General features: G+C 42.4%; 1 protein-coding gene across 4 annotated transcripts in view; it reads right to left on the reverse strand.

The window, feature by feature from the left end:
• LOC111978956 (arf-GAP with GTPase, ANK repeat and PH domain-containing protein 3-like) overlaps positions 1-24,203 on the reverse strand; it is a 231,378-nt gene that overhangs the window by 108,733 nt on the left and 98,442 nt on the right. For all 4 annotated transcript variants that reach the window (XM_024009205.2, XM_024009204.2, XM_024009202.2 and 1 more), the window contains exons 2-4: positions 10,579-10,637; positions 8,301-8,388; positions 3,176-3,261 (exon numbers count right to left, since the gene is read on the reverse strand). In XM_024009205.2, the coding sequence (XP_023864973.1) occupies positions 3,176-3,261; positions 8,301-8,388; positions 10,579-10,637 (233 nt within the window). The remainder of the gene's footprint in view (positions 1-3,175; positions 3,262-8,300; positions 8,389-10,578; positions 10,638-24,203) is intronic.

The raw sequence follows: 24,203 nt of genomic DNA on the forward strand, positions 1-24,203 counted from the left end.
TTATTCAGACATTTGGAACAACACAAATAAATAATCATAACATTTAAAGCTATATCAATAAAACTATATACAAAAATAAGACTCATAAACATAAAAAAAAAGTAACAAAGACAAACGAATGTGTGTTTTTTAATTTATCTGTTATTTTACCAGGTAAGTTGACTGAGAACACGTTCTCATTTACAGCAACAACCTGGGGAATAGTTACAGAGGAGAGGAGGGGGGATGAATGAGCCAGTTGTAAGCTGGGGATGATTAGGTGACCGTGATGGTTTGAGTGCCAGATTGGGAAGTTAGCCAGGACACCAGGGTTAACACCCCTACTCTTACAATAAGTGTTATGGGATCTTGAATGACCTCAGAGAGTCAGGACACCCGTTTAACGTCCCATCCGAAAGACAGCACCCTATACACAGGGCAGTGTCCCCAATCACTGCCCTGGGGTATTGGGACATTTTTTAGACCAGAGGAAAGAGTGCCTCCTACTGGCCCTCCAACACCACTTCCAGCAGCATCTGGTCTCCATCCAGGGACTGACCAGAACCAACCCTGCTTATCTTCAGAAGAAAGCCAGCAGTGGTATGCATGGTGGTATGCTGCTGGTGTTGATTTGGCACTCGAGCATCAATATGTTTTGTCAACACTGTCAACCAAGAGTCAAGACTAAACCAATTCACCCTGGTGGTGTGCAGACTGGTTTTATATTATTCTTAACAATTTCGCACAACCAGAAGAAAATTCAACAATATGTCTGTGAAACTATATATTCACAGTATTATGAATGAATTGTGGTTTATTTGGTAGCATTTCGTAGTGTGACTGATTTTACTAATTGTATTAGTAGTGTACAAAGTTAGAGGTGCGCTATTTGATAGATTCCCCCGCTCCCCCTACCTTGGGCTTCCAATGGGGAGATCTTAGGTCAACCTACCCCCGTCCCCCTCCCCATCTCGTACTTCTGAGTGGGAGACCTTCCCAGGCAGTAGCCTGCCTAGCTCACAAACTAGAATCAGGGCGCCAACTCCGACAAGGTTAATTGACCCACAGTCCCACACGGTGACATGATATCCTTGACGTGACGTGCAAATGAGCGATAGAAAAATTGAATGAGCAAATGTCACCATTCCCCTCAAAAAATGTGTGCGGGCGCCCCCCGTGCGGCTGCCCATGTCGCCTATACCTAAATCCGTCACTGACGATAGGTGAGGGCCGGAGGTCCTGTATAAACACAAACTCACTTCCTTGACAACTTCCTTCACAACAGCTCTGCGCTGCTACGCGAAGCGCAAGAAGTATGAATGCCCTGACTTCTGCTGAGGCCGTACCGCCAATAAATGCTGCATGGCCAATGCAGACGTCATACTGACCGTGCAGTGCATTTCACATAAATAATTGACTGTAGGGCAGCAGTCATCAGTCTGGTAAAACGAGGCTACCGCCAACATGTTCTACTCAAGGGTAAAGTGTTCCGGTCAGGAAGCATGGTTTCGACTGCTCCTACAGTCTTGCTTCGGTAATGCAGTTTAACTGATGCCTGGCCCAGAAAGACAAATTCCATAGACTGCCACAACGAGAAAAATCCTAATAAGACACTTTAGTCATCACCTTTGTGCACAAAACATCCATTGAATTATTCAAATAATTGTAACTCACAGCCGAAGATATTAGCATTTTATTTTCATCTATTGTCTGCCTTGTTTTTGGATGACGTGATGACGTCGTCGTTGCTCCCTGTGCGCACTGAGTGCTGGGGCGCATTGTGTTGTTGGTCGGTGTAAACCGGACGCAACCCGGATATAGACAGTCCAAGAAAGATATAGACAGTCCATGAATCGGCGTATACGAACGCGAGTAGTTTACCTTGAAAACAACAGTCGGACATCTTGGACGCCTCAGTGGTTCTGCTCACCAGTGCTGTGAACTGGCTCCTCCTCCTAGTAGGTGAGCTTCCACCTCTAAATGCCCAGGTGGCTCGCCTCTCATTAGGTTATTTGGTTTATCTCGTTTAAGGGGTGGGGTGTTTCCAAAAGTTGATTGTAAAACGCTCATGTTTGAGCATATTTMGTCTCTGTTTTCAATAACGTGTAAAGTATTGACCATTGTTCTGAAAATGTGTGTTAGTGTTGCTTGAGAATGTAGCCTACCTTTTTAAAGGGTCGGTGCTATTCGGGATCCATGGGACGTCCCAACTCTGAAGTTACCCGATTGAAGTTGACATTTTAAATGATTAAGGTAAGGCTTCACGTTAGGTAAGGGTTATGGTTGGGGTAGGAGTTAAGGTTAGGAGTTAAGGATGTCCCAAGGATCCCAGGTAGCACTAACTCTTTTAAAAGGTGTGACTGGTTTATGCCAGATTACTGCTCTCCTCATCCATGAGAGCTATTGGGCGTGTTCCTCTGCCCAGGCGTTCCTGACGCATGCCAGATCTTACAAGGCCTGGATAGATATTTTAAGTATCAGCTAACCACATCATATGTTATTGCAATCTGGTTCCCGATGGCACAGTCAATGATGCAACCATTGTTCGATGCATGCAACGTTTGAGCAGGGGAACGCGACCATTGTGTTAGTGAGTTAACATGTTACATAGCCCTGACAATTTATACTCAAATGTGTGCGTTTATGGGCATTTTGCTCTGTTTTTACGGTGCATTTGCCTTTGTACTCCTGTTGAGTTATTGCAGTATTGGCCAATTAAGTTCAGTGTTTTTCAACCAAGTATTTTTGCCAATTCCTTGTCATTATCTGTATATTTTGTGTATAAACACTCCTACTGGATCTAGTCTTCCCTCCGTCACCTGCACTGTAAATACCACCTATTTTCTTCCTTGAATTAATGACTCCAGCTCAGCTCTTGATGCTCCACACCAACTAGACTGCTGAGTCCTCTATCTTAACAAGAGTGTGTGTCTGTTCTGTCTTGTCTTTCCACTATAAAATGGCTTTAAGCTAGGTTTAATTGTTGGTAAGTTCTCAGGGCACAATGACTTGGTAAAAAGCAGTATGAAGCACTGCTGAGAATGGGAGAGCTGTGCAGCATTGAAATGAACCCCCCAACAGAGAAATGTTTATTAGTTCCTGTCTGGTTGTTGTGGRGGCGATCTTGCAGACGTTAAGTGGCATTAATTGGCTGTGCTGAGGCATGCAGGATCAGAAGCAAGCTGTGCGTACGTACCTGCAGCTCCGGGGGGCCTCCCTCRTCTCTGATCAGCAGCAGGTAGCTCTGTCCATCAACCACCATCTCCTTCTTGAACCGACCACCTGAGGAAGAGGAGAGAAATGTCAGGGTGACTTATTTGGTGGTGCATTGCCTAGAATCATGCTTCGGCAGTATTAATACAACCAATGTGGACTGATCTACTTTACCCTGCCTATTGAAGGGGTTGGCAAAATGAAGGTAGAGCGCTAAACTCAGGCCCAAAGTGGTGTAAAGCACTTGCTACTCTACTCATTGTCACTGAAAACGTGTCTGGTTTGCTACAGCTAAATCACCACAATGCAATTTTAATTCCAATATTCTTCACCAACACACACCAGTGGACCTAAGCATGAGTCAGATTTAGAACTTCTTTCCATTATGATAAGGTTTTGATGATGGTCCATCCTGCATGTGATTGTGAATATGCTGCGGTTTGATTTGGCCAAGGCTCTCAAAAAAAAAATCAGAAGCTGGGGAAAGAAAACTGGTCTCTAAAGTCAGTTATGATGAAGGGAAATGGGCATTTAGCATGTTTAACGCACACAGCTACTGAGAGAACCTTCTTCACTACACCGTCACAGAGCACTGCCACAAGCCATAGACCCAGCCCAAACCTCCCCACCCCAAATTCACTACACAGCCACCAGCTAGCCTAGAGATCCATCTCCATCAGTGATACAGAACTCCATTAAATATAAGATAGCGTGCTAGTGTGTTAGCCAGCACAGCAGGCAGTAAGGAAGGGATAAGGCACGTACACTAGAATGGACGTACCCTGGAGCCTGTGATGGAGAGAGGGAAGGAGGGGATGGAAGATAATAGAAAATAATAGAATAATAATAGAAAAGAGAGAAATCTAAAGTTGGTGTAGTTCATGGCCACAAGATAGTGGAGACTAGAGAAGCTCTACAGTAGAATGGTAGCTACTATAGTCAGCCTTGACTTTTTACCCCTCATCTCTTTGAACGCATCTTCGTATTCCTTGCCTCTGGCAAGGCTGGCTGCAGATAAAATACAGACCGATGGGAATACCTCGCACTAAATTGGATTTTGCATAACATTGGAATAGTTTGAGATCCTGCAGAGATTTCAAATATTAAAGTGAGAAAGTTGGGGAGCTAGGCAAAATAAAACCTTGCTTTTTCAAAAGCAGAAAATCTGCTTCAAGCCATCTCAAACAATATTGAATAATGTACGACTGCATGAAAGGAGTAAGAGTGGGCATATGAACGTATATCAAAAAAACTACAGACACAAAATAAATATCTACCGCTGCGGCAACACCCGATATTTAATAATCAGCCGTGTTATCTGAACTCTCTAACTGACACTTTGATGTGCAGATCCCACCTCTGCAAAAAAAGCAAGCGAGGACACAGCGAGTGGCTCTGCCTGCAGTCTTCAAGGGATAGGTAGGCAGTGTTCTAGCTAGCGCCAACATGCAATACAGATCCACTTGAGCCACACTTGCTACCCATTAATTCCACTTTAGCCCAAMTGGGGAAGGGGGATTCTCCCAGACATCAGTTGAGTTGTGTAAGAGCCAAAGTGAGAGACTCAAGCCAGCTTTCCTCCACTGAAGTAACAGAGCTCTGAGATTGGAGCGCTGATCGGACTGATGAGTCGCCATWTGCCAGGAAATTCCCATTTAGAGGAAATGTCAGAAAAGTGATACTCATAGTAATACCCAGTATAGCCATATCTTATGAGAAAATGGCTGTATCTGGACCAAAGAGTCAGACTTCAGAGGACATTTGAAATTATTCTGGAGGATATAAATGCGAATAGCCCTTGAAAACTGTACAATGAGAGTGTTATACCAAATAGCATCTTCTGTTGCCATGGTATAAAATGGATGTGCATTTAAGTAAAGACACATTTAGATTACATAACATCAACATCCTGGCTGTGTCTGTGACTGTTCACCGGCTAGCATAGACAAAAACATATCCTGAGGTCGGAGGAGAAACCATCTGTACTGTGAAACGTCTGTTGAATCTCAGTGCCAAACGAATTAAGCAAAACTACAGTAATTGTACAGCAATAACGAGAGACACTCAATCTGTATTAGGGAGGCAAGCAATTTAATGTGTAATGATTTTGCCTGGACGTGGCTAATGAATAGAGTGTTTATAGCTTTTCTATCAAACTGTGGGTCGCAACACACACACACACACACACGGTCACACACACACGTCCACCACACACACGTCACACACACCACACACGGTCACACACACACATGGTCACACACCAACACGGTCACACACACACACGCAACACACCCACGCGGTCACACACACACACACACACACACACACACACACACACACACACACACACACACCACACACACACACACACACACACACACACACAGTCACACACCACACAACACGGTCACACATAGTTACACACAGTCACACACACAGTCACACACAACACAGTCACACACACGGTCACACACACGGTCACACACGGTCACACACACACACACACACACACAGTCACCACACACACCACACACACATCACACACACACACACACACACAGTCACACACACACACACAGTCACACACACACACACACACACAGTCACACACACACACACACACAGTCACACACCACACACCACACACACACACACCACACACACACACACAAGTCACACACACACAGTCACACACACACACAGTCACACACACACACAGTCACACCACACAGTCACACACACACACACACCAGTCACACACACACAGTCACACACACACACACAGTCACACACACACACCAGTCACACACACAGTCACACACACACCACCGGTCACACCACACCAGTCACACACACACACACATCCACACACGTCACCACACACACACACACACACGGTCCACCACACACACGTCACACACACACACGGCACACACACACCGTCACACCACACACGGTCACACACACACACACACACACACACACACACGTCACACACCCCCCACTCACCACACACACCCACCCACACGGTCCACACACACAACCCACACGGTCACCACACACACACACCACACACACACACACACACACACCACACACACACACACACCACACACACACCACACACACACACACACACGTCACACACACACACACACACACACACACACACAGTCACACACACGCCAGTCAGTCACACACACACAGTCACACACACGCAGTCAGTCACACACACACATCACACACACGCCAGTCAGTCACACACACACGCAGTCAGTCACACACACAACACACAGTCACACACACGCAGTCAGTCACCACACACACAGTCACACACACGCAGTCAGTCACACACACACAGTCACACACACGCAGTCAGTCACACACACACACACACACACACACACACACAGGTTTTGAGATGGTAGCTGAAATTGTGGGCTTGGTGAGCAGGCAGTAGGCATATCCAGCTCTAGAATGGAATGTGGATGCTCAGAGACCTTGACACGGAGCCACAATTCAAACAGAGCCAGTTTCACTGTCGCCATGGCAACACCTCCCTCCCTGTCCCGATACTGCCTTTTTTTCTTCTAGATATCACAGCAACTAGCAACACAGTAGAATAAAACAGCGTAAAGTAGAACTGCTGGGTTAAGGAATGGTACGGACAGAACAGACAACATTAGTACTACTACCAACTCTTCCTAGAAGCGAGGTAGCCTCTTTCAAATCTACAGTTTCTATCTGGGCTAAGCAAGGTGCTAGAAATTAGACTAAAAGGAGACCCTTTGCCACCTGTTATGGATGGGAGACGGTATGTTGTATCACAGCAACAATGCAGTGATCTGTATAAAATGTTTCCAGAATTACCAAAACCAGCACTCAGGTTTTTGTATTCCAGCATTTTTGTCATTGACTTCTCTAGGCCTAATTAGGTATTGAGGATTTTTGCTTTCCCTTGGTGAAGCAGCATCTTAATGCCAGGAACTCATTATGCGCTTCATGTCTCATCATCCTCAGTTTCCAGTAGTTACATAAAAACAGACATTACAAACCATCCAAACCCCCTCTAAGATTGTCATTTGACCCTGGCTTTGCCAACATCTTCATGGGTTCGGACAGCCTTCGCTTCTGATTTCCGCCTGATAATAAAAATTGAGAATTCTTCAGTTTCGATTCTTTGAAGTCATATTGGAAGGTTCGGGAATGGGCTCCAACTGTAGAAATAAATAGAACCTTCTCACTGAGCTACGACCTCTCGTTCAGASCCTCACAGCTCCCGAAACAGAAACGTGTTTATGTTCATGGCAGCAACTATAATCCCCTTTCTCTCTGAAATGAAGGGTTATAGTAGGATTTAGTGCTTTAAGCCCAGGTCTTAGTTTAACCTTGATGTGTTTGGGAATGATCATTCTAACGCAGCAGCCCTCTCTCTTTCATAGACAATGCTTTGCTCTAGCTGTCATTTGTTTATGCTAACGGGTTAAAAAAAAGCCAATTATCTCAGAGTCATCTCTCGCCACATCCTTGGGTTTGAGATAAATCGGACACTGCGTCGACTGATACAAAATAACAACAGAAAACACACCAACACACCTGGCATACCATTAATGATAAGCGAAGATTTCTCTTTTCTCTCCATACACCATGTGGAAAACACTCAAACTAACTGCTAATTATGAATTGAGTTTCTATTTCTTACTGCAAGCATCAAGCCCAGTCCTGTCTTTGTATTTTGTCAGTATCTATCCCCAGCTAGAATAACATCAGCCAAAATGCAGACTGGCTTGCCAATTGATCATTCCAGGTGGTATTTCAACAGGTTTTGGACAGACAATAATCTGGTAAAACCTTAAATAACTTGATGAATTATTATAAAGATCTCAAATGACATTTACATGTATGATGCAGCAGGGCCAGTAGATGGACTAGATTAGCAAGATATCATCACAGCTATAAGAAGGAACAGACAGCTCTGCCTCAAGTGATCATGTGTTCATGTGTTGACTGACAAGACCGTCTAGTAAAGTTGACAACCTTTTAGTTTTTTTTAACGTGTGATGGTGCTCTCCTCCATTGGGATTTCAGGAGCAGGCTCTGTCTCTTACCTTCAGGGGATTCCTCCTGCACGTACGTGCCTGTCAGGTACCGGTGGACAAGGGCCGATTTCCCACTCGACAGATTACCCACAATACCCTGCAGAAACAACAAAAACACATGACACCACACTCACATGTAGTTCATTCCAGGACATGTATGTTGTATGGATGGTTACACCTGCAATCATAGCCAGAGCCTCTACAGCTTGACCTATATACAGTACAGATGATGATTGGTGAAACAGCAAGACGGCAAAATACTAGTACTATTAAAAGTCTATTAACACGACTAGTACTAGTAAAATGTTCAGTTGGTGGCGGCAATATGTTGTAGAGATGGTTACACTACTAACCAATGCCAAAGGCCTCAGCCTATGGACTTTCACATGAACAGATGGTGCTTATAGGGTAAAGGTAAGACACCAAGGGAACAGTACTGTATATGTTCAGCTAATGTTTTCCCTACTCCCCCTGGTGGGTGTCTAGGCCAAGGCCCCAGCCCTGACTGCTGGATGCCCCAGGGGAAACCTGACGGAGGGTGGGCTGGGGCCGCTCCCAGGCTGGGGTGGCTGATGATGCCAGGGTGTCTGGGGGAGAACAAAGGCTCCTCCAACATGCCCTCACCCCCCCCCCTCTTCCTTTATCCCCCTCTTCTTTAGATCATTAGTGGGTGGTAAAGTCAGGATTGGTTTAATTACAGCGGACTGTGTGTGTGTGTGTGTGTTGGGGGGGATTAAGCTAACTATCCTCTCCCTCATAATACTTATGTTCTTCGTAAGGAGGAAGTTGGCTTTGGAGAGGACATGAAGTAGTAGTCTATCAAGAACGGAAGAATAGACCGAGAGGCGCAGCAAGAACGGAAGAATAGACCGAGAGGCGCAGCAGTCTAAGGCACTGCATCTCAGTGTTAGAGGCGTCACTACAGACCCTGGTTCGATCCCGGGCTGTATCACAACCGTCCGTGATCGGGAGCCCCATAGGGCGGCGCACAATTGGCCCAGCGTCGTCAGGGTTAGGGGAGGGTTTGGCCGGGGTAGGCCGTCATTGTAAAATTAGAATGTGTTCTTAACTGACGTACCTAGTTTAATAAAGGTTAAATAAATCAATAAAAATAACAAGCTAGGAGCTACTCATAACCAAAACTAACTACAAAAGGAGCAGGGTTTGTGTTAGAACTGTAAAGCTTTGTAACCTGCTGGGTTGTAAGCCCATCATTAATAAGGCTGCTTTATGAGCATAGTTCAGGCAGATGAAAGCAGAGCGGGCACTGTGTGTAAACTCCACTAGAGACTTTTTTTTAAGGATCAGTCTGTGGGTTCATTATCAAAGTCCAGGTTTGAATACAATGTTTTTCATGCAAAGTTTTGGGAAGCCCGTACTACACAGTATCAGCTCATGTCCCCCAGGAGTGCAATAGCCTACATGTTGGAACGATAACATTTGTCCATGCTTTTGGGAAACATAACTCMTATGAATGAACTACTTCTGTCCAATACTGCCATATGGAACTGTGGAAGCAATTGAAGTTCTGTCCCTTCTCTGACAGCAGTCCTTGTCTTTTTCTTGCTGAGTTCAGCATCAGTTCACTTACCCTCTGAAGTGTGTGGCGCTAATGAACACCTTCTACTATATAAAAGACAATGAGCTCTATCAAATTCTCCCTGTTTAGAAAGCATGTTCTTCATAACAGTTCCCTCATCTGATTTGTGTCTGATTCCCATAGATCTTTCTGATGTGATGCACGACCCTAACCAATTCATAGAAGTCCAAAATACTATGAATACTACTACAGTATTTACCACCAGAACGGTGGAATGAGGCTTTGTGGTAATACCCCTATTGATTATGTGCGTGAAGCATTCCTTTCCTCATGTGAGGACGTGAGCAGCGGGTGTGTGTGTGTGTGTGTGTTTGGCAGTGGTAAGAACTGTTGTGCTAGCGGCTGGATCAGACCCAGGAAGTGTCATTCGTCTAGCCCAAAACCGTCACTCATCTCTTAGTCTGCTGCAAGCCACTCTACGCTCCGCGTCACCATGCCAACGCAAAAAAAAAMCGCATCATTAAAAATCCCCCACAATCTCGTTTGGTGCCAGGGAATATTCCAGCCAATTTCTGTACTCTACACTCTCTCTCATGCAGAATGAGAGGAAATGTTTTTGACATGCATAGAGCATGCACTGGCATTGACGTTTAAATCAATCCAATGCTAATGCTGAACTTATCTTCCTCTTGCAATGTCAATGTCAGCCGATTAACACGGGCTGAAGTTATGATGGATACTACTCACCACTTTGAGCTCTGGCACTGATCGACTCAATGTCCATTCTTGGCTGTTGACGAAAGAGTCTGGAAGAGAAAAAGATGGAGAACAAACCGCATTTAGTTAAGGTTACTGAAGGGTAAAGCAGGGTGTTGATTCCCGATCACTGTTTCGTGTCATCACCAGTTTATTTCAATGTGTTCTGTTGAACCAGAGAAAAACATGCTCTGCTCTCCCTCTTGACTCTTTGTCCTGACAATGCTTGTTGTTTGATGTTTGTTTACATTGCACCGAACATGTATTGTCTGTGGCTTGAAGGGAAGTGGTGCAATCGTGGTTTAAAAAGAGCCCTCTGGCGCACGCAGGCACGAGCAAGCAAGAACGCACACAGCTAATTCAATTTAATAGCGAGAGAAAACCAGACTTGTTCCTCTATTAATGGCAACACATATGGAAGGGACATTTGACTGGAAAAATCACCATTTAAAAACTAAGTCTAGAAAACCATTCAAGAGAACAATTACAAACTGTGCGAAAGTCAGTAGCATTGTTCAGGACATAACCAAATACACAGAGAACTTCTCCCTCAAGACATTAGAGTAAAAGAGTGTCAGGATCTGTCACAACTGTTTGACAAAATACCCCCTTCCTGTTTCTGGTCGCAGACCCTCTATTCCAAGCTAGCGACCCCCATGGAGATACCATCAACAACAGAGAAAGGTGGTGCCGGTGCAGACACACTGTCTCCAGGCAACAAGGTGCAAAACAAGGTGGGACCCAGTGTCTACACCAGGACAATTGAAGACCTACAACACCAAAGAAGGCAGCGTCATTTAAGTGCACGTTTGGTGCAGCAACAATGTTTTCTCGTCTTGCTCAAAGCAAACAAAGAACATTGATCATCCAGAACAATCATGCAGAAAAATGTATTGAGGATAAACCAATGTTTCGATGACTGGAAAATATACAGTTGAGATTGAAATCATTTAAACAGCCTACAAATAGGGTTTTCAAACTATTTCATAATATCTGGAGAATAAAATAAAAAAATTAAATTAATTATTAATTATTAAAAGTTAATTATTTAAAAATGTGTAAACTTTTCTTTATTTTTTAAATCTATTCGTAAATGTTGTAGTTTAGACTCTAATTTACATCATTCTAAGGTTTTTGTGTTGTGCCCAGCATCGGTTGAGACGCAACATTTGTATTTGTATTTATTATGGATCCCCATTAGCTGCTGCCTTCTTCCTGGGGTCCAGCAACATTAAAGCAGTTACACAATTTTAAAAACATTACAATATATATATTTGTTTTATTTTAACCTTTATATATTTAACTAATTCTTATTTACAATGACGGCCTACCCCGGCTGACGCTGGGCCAATCTAGCACTGAGATGCAGTGCCTTAGACCGCTGCACCACTCGGGAGCCATTCACAACAGATATCACAACACATTAAGTGTGTGCCCTCAGGCCCATAATCTACTACCACATATCTACCACACAAAATCCATGTACACARTACGTGTGTGTATAGTGCATATGTTATTGCGTGTGTGTGTATGCATGTGTCTGTGCCTATGTTTGTGTTGCTTCACAGTCCCCACTGTTCCATAAAGTGTGTTTTTATCTGTCTTTTAAATAAAATGTTACTGCTTGCATGAGTTATTTGATGTGGAATAGAGTTCCATGTAGTCATGGCTCTCTGTAGTACTGTGCGCCTCCCATAGTCTGTTCTGGACTTGGGGACTGTGAAGAGACCTCTTGTGGCATGTGTTGTGGGGTATGCATGGGTGTCCGAGCTGTGTGCCAGTAGTTTAGACAGACAGCTCAGTGCATTCAACATGYCAATACCTCTCATAAATACAAATAGTGATGAAGTCAATCTCTCCTCCACTTTGAGCCAGGAAAGATTGAAATGCATATTATTAATGTTAGCTCTCTGTGTACATCTAAGGGCCAGCCGTGCTGCCCTGTTCCCTCGTTGTGGTACCTGACCACACGACTGAACAGTAGTCCAGGTGCGACAAAACTAGGGCCTGTAGGACCTGGCTTGTTGATAGTGGTGTTAAGAAGGCAGAGCATCGCTTTATTATGGACAGACTTCTCCCCATCTTAGCTACTGTTGTATCAATATGTTTTGACCATGACAGTTTACAATCCAGGGTTACTCCAAGCAGTTTAGTCACCTCAGCAATTTAGCCACCTCAACTTACTCTTTAAAATATTTAGTTGAAGTTTAGGGTTTAGTGAATGATTTGTGCCAAATACAGTGCTTTTAGTTTTTGAAATATTTAGGACTAACTTATTCCTTTTCCATTCAGCTCTTTGTTAAGTGTTGCAGTCATTTCAGTCGCTGTAGTAGCTGACGTGTATAGTGTTGAGTCGTCCGTATACATAACTTTACTCAAAGCCAGTGGCATGTCGTTAGTAAAGATTGAAAAAAGTAAGGGGCCTAAACAGCTGGACTGGAGAATTCCTGATTCTACCTGGATTATGTTAGAAAGTGTGTGCTCTCAAGCCTGGAGAGAAGCAAAAGTAATTCCACTACCTAAGAATATTAAAGCCCCATTTACTGGCTCAAATAGCCGACCAATCAGCCTGTTACAAACCCTTAGTAAACTTTTGGAAAAAATAGTTTTTGGCCAGATACAATCTTATTTTTACAGTAAACAAATTGACAACAGACTTTCAGCGTGCTTATAGGGAAGGACATTCAACAAGCACAGCACTTACACAAACGACTGATGATTGACTGAGATTGATGATAAATAAATTGTTTTGCTAGACTTCAGTGCGGATTCTGACATTATCGATCATAATCTGCTGCAGGAAAAGCATATGTGTTATGGCTTTACACCCCCTGGAATATTGTAGATAAAGAGTTACCTGTCTAGCATAACACAGAGGGTGTTTTTTAATGGAAGCCTATCTAGTAGGTTTAAATTGAAGAGATGGCAAATAGGAGTGCTCTTGAATACAGGGTGGTTGTCATGTTTTTGCTGACAAATGTACTAAAATGGGAATAAAATAGACATTTCAACTTTCAAATGGTACCACAAAGATGGTTGGAGGTCCACACATCAGAGAATGTAGACTTGAATTGGAATATCTGTTGATTTAAATTATACTGTCAATCCTCCATAGGAAACCTATTAAGATCATAGAAATATAGATAATAGAATAGACATGACTATTTATGTTGACATTCAACGGTGTATAGACCAGCAGTAACCTTTGTGGTAGTAATTAGAAGTTACATTTCAATTAAATGTCAAGGTGTACTAGCTAAATTTCAGTGGTCAGAAGCGATATATAATTAATAGAATGGACTTTTCTATGATTGAAATGACACCCGCCCTGTATTCGAGAGCATATTGTGTCACAACCGATGGAGGGCACAACACAAAAACCTCAGATGATGTGAAATAGGGTCTAAGCTACAACATAATTATTATGTGAATTTTCTGTCAAAAAGTGATTTAATTCAAACGGATCAACCCTTGAAAATAATTTCCTATTTACCCTTGAAAATAAGTACCCATTTATAGACATCTAAGAAGTGCACTTTGCCATAAACAAAATGTTTCATTATTTGAAAGCGATTGTCCAATCCATAAGTAGTCGTGTAAGTCGAGAATAAGGGCCTCTTACATGATAATTAAAACATTTGCAGGATGTAGGATCAATTGTTGAAGAACATTGATTTTGTGTTCCTCCAAGGCTAATCGAAGCCATTCCAAAACACCATTAGACTTCACTTGAACCCCTTTTTTCCAATTAAGAAGGTAAATCGTTTTTTTCCCCACTAGATTCTTTCTTGACAAATGTCGTTTTAGAAGCAATAAGGTTGACTTAATACACTGACAATACTCCTGTATACAATAACAGGCCTCRTTGTTATGGTTATTTCACTTCATTTCAAGGTTGAGGATTGCATCACCCGAGGTGGATTCAACCTGTATTGCACTGAGTGGTTGTGAATAGCAGCCCTTGTGTTGCTAAGACCTCTCACTACCAGTTTGACTAACTTCTCGAACATGTTAGAACATGCTCTTCAAGGCCGATTTATACCCTATAGAGACGGACCATACGGAGCGTAGCGCAGTGTCGCAATGTCGTTTTTCCTCACAAAAGGGGCGGCTCCTTGCAGTGCACGCCGACATTCAACACACTCCCGTGCCTGTCTCTTATACACATCTAGATGTGTATAAGAGACAGCCTGTATACAATAACAGGCCTCATTGTTATGGTTATTTCACTTCATTTCAAGGTTGAGGATTGCATCACCCGAGGTGGATTCAACCTGTATTGCACTGAGTGGTTGTGAATAGCAGCCCTTGTGTTGCTAAGACCTCTCACTACCAGTTTGACTATCTTCTCGAACATGTTAGAACATGCTCTTCAAGGCCGATTTATACCCTATAGAGACGGACCATACGGAGCGTAGCGCAGTGTCGCAATGTCGTTTTTCCTCACAAAAGGGGCGGCTCCTTGCAGTGCACGCCGACATTCAACACACTCCCGTGCCAAATTAAAATTGTAACTTGCCGTATCATTCCTTGCGTAGCCGTGGAGACAGTGTTGTCTAGGCAATGGAGCTCGCTTGGTTCCTTGAATCTATAGGCTGAATCAAAGTAGCCTATTTGGCATTGATAAGCCTTCTAATCTCATCGACTGTTCAAACAAATCAAACAACATCGTAGCCTTATTAGAACTAGTGATTCCAGGCTATTGGTAAAAACAAAAATATATATTTTTCTCCGCGACCAAAGCATGATGACATTCTATTTTTAGCTGATACGGGAGTGAATACATGCAAGTAGCATATCAAACTGGAATAACATTGTAGGTTACAACGGCAAGTATAAGAATATTTGCCGGGGCATATTATTGAATTATAAGTGTGATTATTTCACATGGCGATGTGGGAAGCTAGTCTACAAAATCACTTCAACTTCAATATTACTGTTTTGGTTTAGCTTGGCATGAAATAAGAAGCCTATTTTGCATTGATAACCAAATATAATCTTAGCGACTTTTAAAACAATAAACCAAACAACATTGTAGCCTTATTAGAATTCCCCCCAAAAGTATTTTACTGATTGACTACCTAAAACAGCCATAAACCATGTGCTTTTTCTTCCTGCGCATAAATGATGGTATTCTATTTTTAGCTGATATGGGTGTGAATACATTCCAGCAGCATATTAAACTGGGATGATGCTGTAGGTTACACTGGCAAGTAAATAATATTTGCTATTTGCATATTATTTAATGATAAATCRGATTATTTCACATGGGGGTGATGTGGGAAGCTAAAAGGATAGCTTGCCTGCTGTTTTTAGCCATTTCATTGAAATTAGCTAACAGTGGTGATGTTTTAAACATGATTCTTCTTTGCTTTTACCACAAATGGGAATAGAACAACAAGAAAATCTCTCTCTGCTATTGCCCCCTTGTGTATGTTGCTATTGGGGGGTCTAGGATCACATGGACCAGCGAGGGTATCATGTTACAGAAGGTGAGTGTTGTTCCAAAACAAATCGGACTACACCCCAAGAGCACGAACACGTAGATCTACGCACTAAAATGTGTGGAAAACTAGGCTCTGCAGTTCTGACACTCCGCTTGAGTGAGGGAGTGTTTTTCACAAGTGGTAGAGAGAAGTTTAAATGAGGTTGCCACTCATTTTGTCAAGATTACTTAATTTTTTTTAAACGATATAGACAAGAGGACGAATAAAAACACTGATTGGAGATATTTTATGCAACTCTTCAGAAACCTGTTACAAGAGCACTCTGACTTGAACAGCTTTGTTTCAAACTGCAACGGTAGATTCCACTTTTCTTGAATCTCTGAAAGAGAGAGGGCCAAACACACAAAAGAAGACCCCAGAAATAGACAGGCTATCCAGTGGAATTAGGGGTCATCATACAAAAGGGTCTCTATAGGGTTGTTGACCACTTAGAGAGTTAGGACACTAGGGCGCCACACCAGAATGGAACATTATGTTATTACTGACCATAACGCCACTACTCATTTTTAAAATAACTTTAAAAGGCATAAAACACAGAGGGCAGAAGAACAGAGGAGATATAGAAGACAAGTAGCAGTTATTCACTCAAAGCTTTACCTAGCTATCTTTTATAAAACCATGTGACACATTGTTTGTGCTACACACGTTACATATTAGGCCTATATGCTGTGGCTATCCAGATTGATGTAACATACAGGGTGGCAAAAACACTTGTCCTTAGCCCTTGCTCAAACAGCTAATAGAATGCATGTGTTTCCTTCATTAAAAATGAGCACCCCATCGCTACCCAGAATGCATGTGGAAACAGAACAGAACGAGCCCCAACGTCAGTGATGCACTCTCCAGAGGACACCAGAGCCCTTGTTTGTGTGAGATGGAAAACTGCTACCGCTTGTTTGTCGTGTTTCTTTTTTACCTCACCGCTCATGTCCACTCTAATAAAAATTACTATTCAATCCGAGGGCAGTGAGGCACGATTAGTACCCCCCTAATTGAGTTCTGAAAACAGAGGGAAGGAAAATGTGAGGAAAATACCACTGTTTGAGTGTGTGCATGAGCGGGTGTGTAAGTGTGCATGTGTGTTTTGTGTGTGTGTGTTGTCAGTGGGGAATGAGAGGGGAGGACAACTATGAGGTTTAAACCTCCATGCCGCTCTGAGGCCAAGATATTTTTTACCACCAGCTAGAAATTACAGAGTGTGAATTTAGCTTGGAATAAGTATTTTTACATCCTTCATTGGTAACCACATAGTGGGTTGTTACCCACTGCCATTGCCTCTGACTAGGCCTAGGGTATAATTACACTGAGCAGCAGCTCCATTGTCATAATTGTTCCTGAATCATATCCCTATCTTGTAACTGTTATGGCTCTGCAGCCCAATTCACAAAGCTGTCGACTCAATTCTGCTACAGCCCTTATCTGTAGAGCTCTGTAAAGCTCTGAACAGCAGAATGTAATTTCACTCTAAGGGGATAGGTAAGTGACAAACAGAATCACTAGTGATGCAGACAGAGAGGTGGATGAGGTGGATGCTTGCCGACCAATCTATCCCATTGTGGAGGGCTATAGCAAAGCTGATTTAAGAGTCTCATCTAAGCTTTCTGTTGCTGAAGGCTTGGTATCAACCATTTCCTCTGAGCTAAATTGGACACCGGTGTTGATATGCATTCTCATTTAACCCGAGATAGACAAATTGGATTTTTGAGAGATCTTTTGTTCCTTGGGTTCAGTCTTAGCTGACTCGATTTAGTAGAATATGTAGCAATGAAAGTTAAATTGACGTATACGCTAACATTTTCTGTAACCCCAACCCCACGTTAACAACATACCATAAACATGGTTCTGCACAAAGGAGGGTTGTCCAACTCTCAATCAAATCAAAGTTTATTTGTCACGTGTGCCGAATACAACAGGTGTAGACCTTACAGTGAAATGCTTACTTACAGGCCCTAACCAACAGAGCAAATTTAAGTAAAAAAATTGGTATTAGGTAAACAATAGATAAGAAATAAAAAACAATAGTAAAAAGACAGAAAAATAACAGTAGCAAGGCTATATGCAGTAGCGAGGCTATAACAGTAGCGAGGCTACATACAGACACCGGCTAGTTGGGCTAATTGAGGTAGTATGTACATGAATGTATAGTTAAAGTGACTATGCATATATGATAGACAGAGAGTAGCAGCAGCATAAAATAGGGGTTGGGGGGGACACAATACAAATAGTCCGGGTAGCCATTTGATTACCTGTTCAATGCAAATAGCCTCAAGAACTCAACTTTGACCTGTGCACTGATACAGAAAGGCGTTCTTTAACCCCAGCATTTATCTCTATTGTGCAATTCTGTCATCACCATAACATTAAAGTGGCAATCAGCAGTTGAAAAAAGAACAATAACAAAGCATATTCACCGCCCCTGTTTTGGTAAAATGGTGAGGGATGGGGCTGGAGAAATGTAACCACTCTCAAATTCATAGACAGAGCTATGGATGCAAGGACTGACTATCCATGATAAAAGCAAGTATAGTTTTAGCCATGTTTTGAGGCTATATAGTGTTTGTTTACATTTACCATGTTTACAAACATTGGAGTAAGTTTATATTTTGTTTTACATATATTTTAATATTTTATACAAGTTTATATTTTGGGTTCTGATGGGGTACAACAGTGGAACTATGCTCCTGAGCCATTTCTAAGTTATATTCTTCAGGAATCAATGGGTACATATCATTCATTTATAAGTGCAAAAAATGGATGTAGCAACTTCAGATTGGCCCTTTAAACACCCCTAACACTTGGGAGTGGTCTCATTTGGGAGTGGTCTCTCAGACTGCAGCATGTCAATGGGTTTTGATAACTTGATTCTGAGAAGCTATTTCCCCTGAGAGGTGAGTAGCAGCAGCATAGTTTGAGTCTCAAGCAGTCCTGGGGAGCAACAAAATGTAGCTGGGGATCTGTGTGGCAGCAGACGCTCAGATAAGGAGTCATATTCAAGTATTAACAGAGCCTCCATATCCCATCTCCTTCTCGACTGTCTCTGACTAACTCACTCAACCCCCCCCCCCACTCCTCTCCCAGCAGGTGGGTTTGCATTATCACACTGTCAGGGCTGTTTTGCTTGGGAGTGACACATTCTGTTTGTCATAATGGTAAACCTAATCAGTAGTGAGGAGCATAGCTCAAAAAAGGTCTGCTGGGGGAATTAAATAAATCAGATACATCTTTCACACAACTCTGACAGAGAGTCTTCAGAGGCCAGATTCAAACTCAAGAATAGTAGAAAGACAACATTTAGGGAAACAGAAATGCTTTTGGCCATCATTCACAATGGCTGAACATTTTGTATGAACAGAGACATCACTCCAGATTTATGTTGACGTTTTTCGTATTTGCAGGTCCCCAGGACATCAGGAGACACACCTAAAACCGTCCACAATGAGTGCCCAGAGTTGGGATTGAACCAATGATACAGTGCATTCGGAAATTATTCAGACACCTTGACTTTTTCCCCTAAAAATTACGTTACAGCCTTATTCTAAAATGGATTAAATCATTTTCTTCCCTCATCAATCTACAAACAATACCCCATAATGACAAAGCAAAAACAGGTTTTTACACTTTTTTGCACATTTATAAAACATTTAAAACAGATGTATTTACATAAGTATTCAGACCCTTTGCTATGAGACTCAAAATTGAGCTCAGGTGCATCCTGATTCCATTGATCATCCTTGAGATGTTTCTACAACTTGATTTGTGTCCACCTGTGGTAAATTCAATTGATTGGACATGATTTGGAAAGGCACACACCTGTCTATATAAGGTCACAGTTGACAGAGCATGTCAGAGCAAAAACCATGCCATGAGGTCGAAGGAATTGTCTATTGAGCTCCGAGACAGGATTGAGTCGAGGCACAGATCTGGGGAAGGGCACCAAAAATGTTCTGCAGCATTGAAGGTCACCAAGAACACACTGGCCTCCATCAACAGATGAAAGGAGCAAAGTTCTGAGAGATCCTTGATGAAAACCTGCTCCAGAGTGCTCAGGACCTCAGACTGGGGCGAAGGTTCACCTTCCAACAGGACAACGACCCTAAGCATACAGCCTAGAAAACGCAGGAGTGGCTTCAGGACAAGTCTCCGAATGTCCTTGAGTGGCCCAGCCAGAGTCCGGACTTGAACTTGATCGAACATCTCTGGAGAGACCTAAAAATAGCTGTGCAGCGACGCCCCCCCATCTAACCTGACAGAGCTTGAGAGGATCTGCAGAGAAGAATGGGAGAAACTCCCCAAATACAGGTGTGCTAAGCTTGTAGTGTCAAACCCAAGAAGACTCAAGGCTGTAATCACTGCCAAAGGTGCTTCAACAAAGTACAGAGTAAAGGGTCTGAATACTTATGTAAATGTGATGTTTTTTTTGTTTTTATTACATTTGCAAAAATGTCTAAAAACCTGTATTTGCTTTGACCTTATGGGGTATTGTGTGTGAATCGATGAGGGGAAAAAAACATTGAATCCATTTTAGAATAAGGCTGTAACGTAACAAAATTGTGGAAAAAGTCAAGGGGTCTGAATACTTTCCGAATGCACTGTACATATAAACCCTGGATTTCTGTTGCTATGTATTGGCCAGTGAGAGGCTTTGAAGCCAGCGGTCGGCCATATTGGCACACCCCAGAAGGAGCAGTCTTCCATAGATATTAATGGGATTCTACAGTATTTCAAATAAATGTTTCACGGACCAAATTACATTTATACTGATCAAAAATATAAATGCAACATGCTACAATTTCAAAGATTTTACTGAGTTACAGTTCATATATAAGGTAATCAGTCAATTGAAAAAAATGTGTTATGCCCTAATCTATGGATTTCACATGACTGGGCAAGGGTGCAGCCATGGGTGGGAGCCAGGCCCATCCAATTAGAATGTGTTTTTTCCCACAAAAGGGCTTCATTACAAACAAAATACCCCTCAGCAGCCCCCCAACCCCCTCAGACGATCCCACAGGTGAAGAAGCCGTATGTGGAGGTCCTAGGCTGGAGTGGTTATACGTGGTCTGCGGTTGTAAGGCAAGTTGGGCGTACTGCCAAATTCTCTAAAACAACGTTGGAGGCAGCTTATGGTAGAGCAATTAACATTAAATTCTCTGGCAACAGCTTTGGTGGACATTCCTAAAGTCAGCATGCCAATTGCACGCTCCCTCAACTTGCTACGTCTGTGGCATTGTGTTGTGTGACAAAACTGCTAATTTTAAAGTGGCCTTCTATTGTCCCCAGCACAAGGTGCACCTGCGTAATTATCATGCTGTTTAATCAGCTTCTTGATATGCCACACCTGCCAGGTGGATGGATTATCTTGGCAAAGGAGAAATGCTCACTAACAGGCATGTAAACAAATTTGTGCACAACATGAGAGAAATACGCTTTTTGTACACAAAGAACATTTCTGAGATTTTTTAATTCAGCTCATGAAACATATTTTTGTTCAGTGTATTTACGTATTTTTTTTTATATAGTGTGAACAGTCACATTAGAACTTTCAAAAAATTATACTTTAAGGAAAATGTTTTAATAYATTTTTACGTTAACTCACATAATATAATTTAAAAGTATGCATTAAGGTGTCTGTAATAGAACAAATATAGCAAAAACAAATCTGGACATTAAAAAAAATGCATTTTTGCTTCCAAAATAGTTTTACAAAGGTGGGGGAGTGCCAAGATGGAGGTGCTGTAGCTTCAAAASAGCGCCTCCTGTCTGTGATCTAGTGTATATATGAATCATTGGATTGAACTTGCAGTATATGGAGCAGGAGCTGGCTGATTAGACCGCTGCGCCATCTGTCCACAATGAGTTAGAAAGGCCAATCTTAATTAATGGCTAAACTTAACCGTGGAGTTGTTTTTCTGTTTTAACCCTATCCCAAACCTGAAATAGAAAAACTTTTCATGAATGAACTTCAGTTCGCTGTGGGATAAAAAATAATAAATGCCAGGGCATTCTTAAACGCTCCACAAACAATTTAATGGATCTCTTAAAAGAGAGCAGTCGTGAGACGAACGAATAGAGACTGCACATTGACACACAGGCGACTTTGGAGAAATCTCAATGAGTCATGTCAATTCTAGGCAAGATAAATATACCACAGTGAACATTTTGCCAGCCTGACTAGACCTAAAAAACAATGACGTGTACGGCATGTCAGATTGAGAAACAGCTCAACTTTTCTCTAGTCTCAGGGCAGCCTAGTCTAATGCACATCGTGTGTTTGATGGAGCAGGCCTGGGTTCAAGTATACGTTAAGCATTTGTTTGAGTGTCAGGTAGGCGGGGTTCACACTTTTTTTTAGATCATTCCATTGGTTCAATTGCTGCAGGCAAATCCTATTTGAACCCAGGTCTATGATGGAGTGCAGTGTTGACTGACACTTAGGCAGGTAGAGACAGGCAGTTAGGCCCGCCCTTGGCATTGAACACCTAGCTTGTAGTCAGTGTGATCGACACACCTACATTCCTACTGCCTGACCGACTGCCTTCTCCAAGTTCGACTACACTACATAGACAGTCACAGATATCACTAAATGTGCACTTAACACTACTACAAAGACTTTGGTGACCTTGGTAAAAAAAAATCGTACAGGGAAAACAAAGAAAATTGCAAATCATGACATGTACCTGTGCACCCTTATTAAGAGCCAAGGATCAGACGGGAACAAACCTGTGCTACAGCTTATCAATCCAAAGTACTTGTCACGTTTTCAGGCTTGATAAGTGTTTTTTTCACAGAGAACATGCTTCCCTAAAAGTCTCTGTTTTCAATCTGAACTTCACTAAAATTGAATAAACCTTTCAAACCTTCATCTTTCATTCTTCTCTTGTAGATTTACAGAGGTCTGAGTGGTGGATTTTGCTTAATTATGTAAATATGATGTAACACTAGAACGTGTGTTGTGTCATGCGATGCATTTGGAGCAAACCTGTCAGATACAGGTTTTCAAGTTAAACATTGTGCAACGTGTCATCTGCTAATGCCTTTTATGAAAAGAGCAATGCTTAATTCAGATTTTAACTAAACTGCAAGGGATATACAGCAAACATAAGTATTTTCAACACATGGACAAATCGCTATAGCTCATTGTTGCGTTTCTCATTCAACTTCGATGAGTAACTTCTCAAATGCACACTGGATCCCACACTGTCAACGCTAAAAGAGCAGCACTAGGAGACTGAAAAGACTTGGCATGGGTCCCCAGATCCTCAAAATGTTATACAGCTGCACCATCGAGAGCATTTTGATCGGTTGCATCACCGCTTGGTATGGCAACTGCTCGGCATCTGACCGTAAGACGCTACAGAAGGTTGTGCGTACAGCCCAGTACATCACTGGGGCCAAGCTTCCTGACATCCAGGACCTATATACCAGGCGGTGTCAGAGGAAGGCCCAAAAAATTGTCAAAGACTCCAGTCACCCAAGTCATAGACTGTAATCTCTCCTGCCGCAAGGCAAGCGGTACCGGAGCGCCAAGTCTAGGTCCAAAAGGCTCCTTAACAGCTTCTACCCCCAAGCCATAAGACTCTGAGCAATTCATCAAATGGCCACCCGGACTATTTATATTGACTATTTACACTGCTACTACTCGCTGTTTACTATCTATGCATAGTCACTTCACAAATTACCTCGACTAACCTGTACCCACGCACATCGACTCAGTACCGGTACCCCCTGTATATAGCCTCATTATTGTTATGTAATTTTCTTGTGTTACTTTTAGATTTTATTACATTTCTTTACTTTAGTTTATTTAGAAAATATTTTCTTAACTCTATTTCTTGAACTGCATTGGTTAAGGCTTGTAAGTAAGCATTTCACGGTAAGGTCTACACCTGTTGTATTCGGCGCATGTGACAAATAAAACTTGATTTGATTTGGGCTAGCTAAACACAGTGCTTAAGATGTCGCTCTCTCAGTTCCCCATCATTACAGTGTGTAAGCCCTCCTAATTTAGCCCTGGTTGGCTGCCAAAAGCATCTCAATGGCACGTCACCACCGTTGACCATTTTAATGCCTCCTGCTTTTAGCTGTGTCCCTACGAGGCCAGCGGCATTA

This window comes from Salvelinus sp. IW2-2015, linkage group LG19, assembly GCF_002910315.2.
Source record: "Salvelinus sp. IW2-2015 linkage group LG19, ASM291031v2, whole genome shotgun sequence".
Classification (NCBI taxonomy): Eukaryota; Metazoa; Chordata; class Actinopteri; order Salmoniformes; family Salmonidae; genus Salvelinus; species Salvelinus sp. IW2-2015.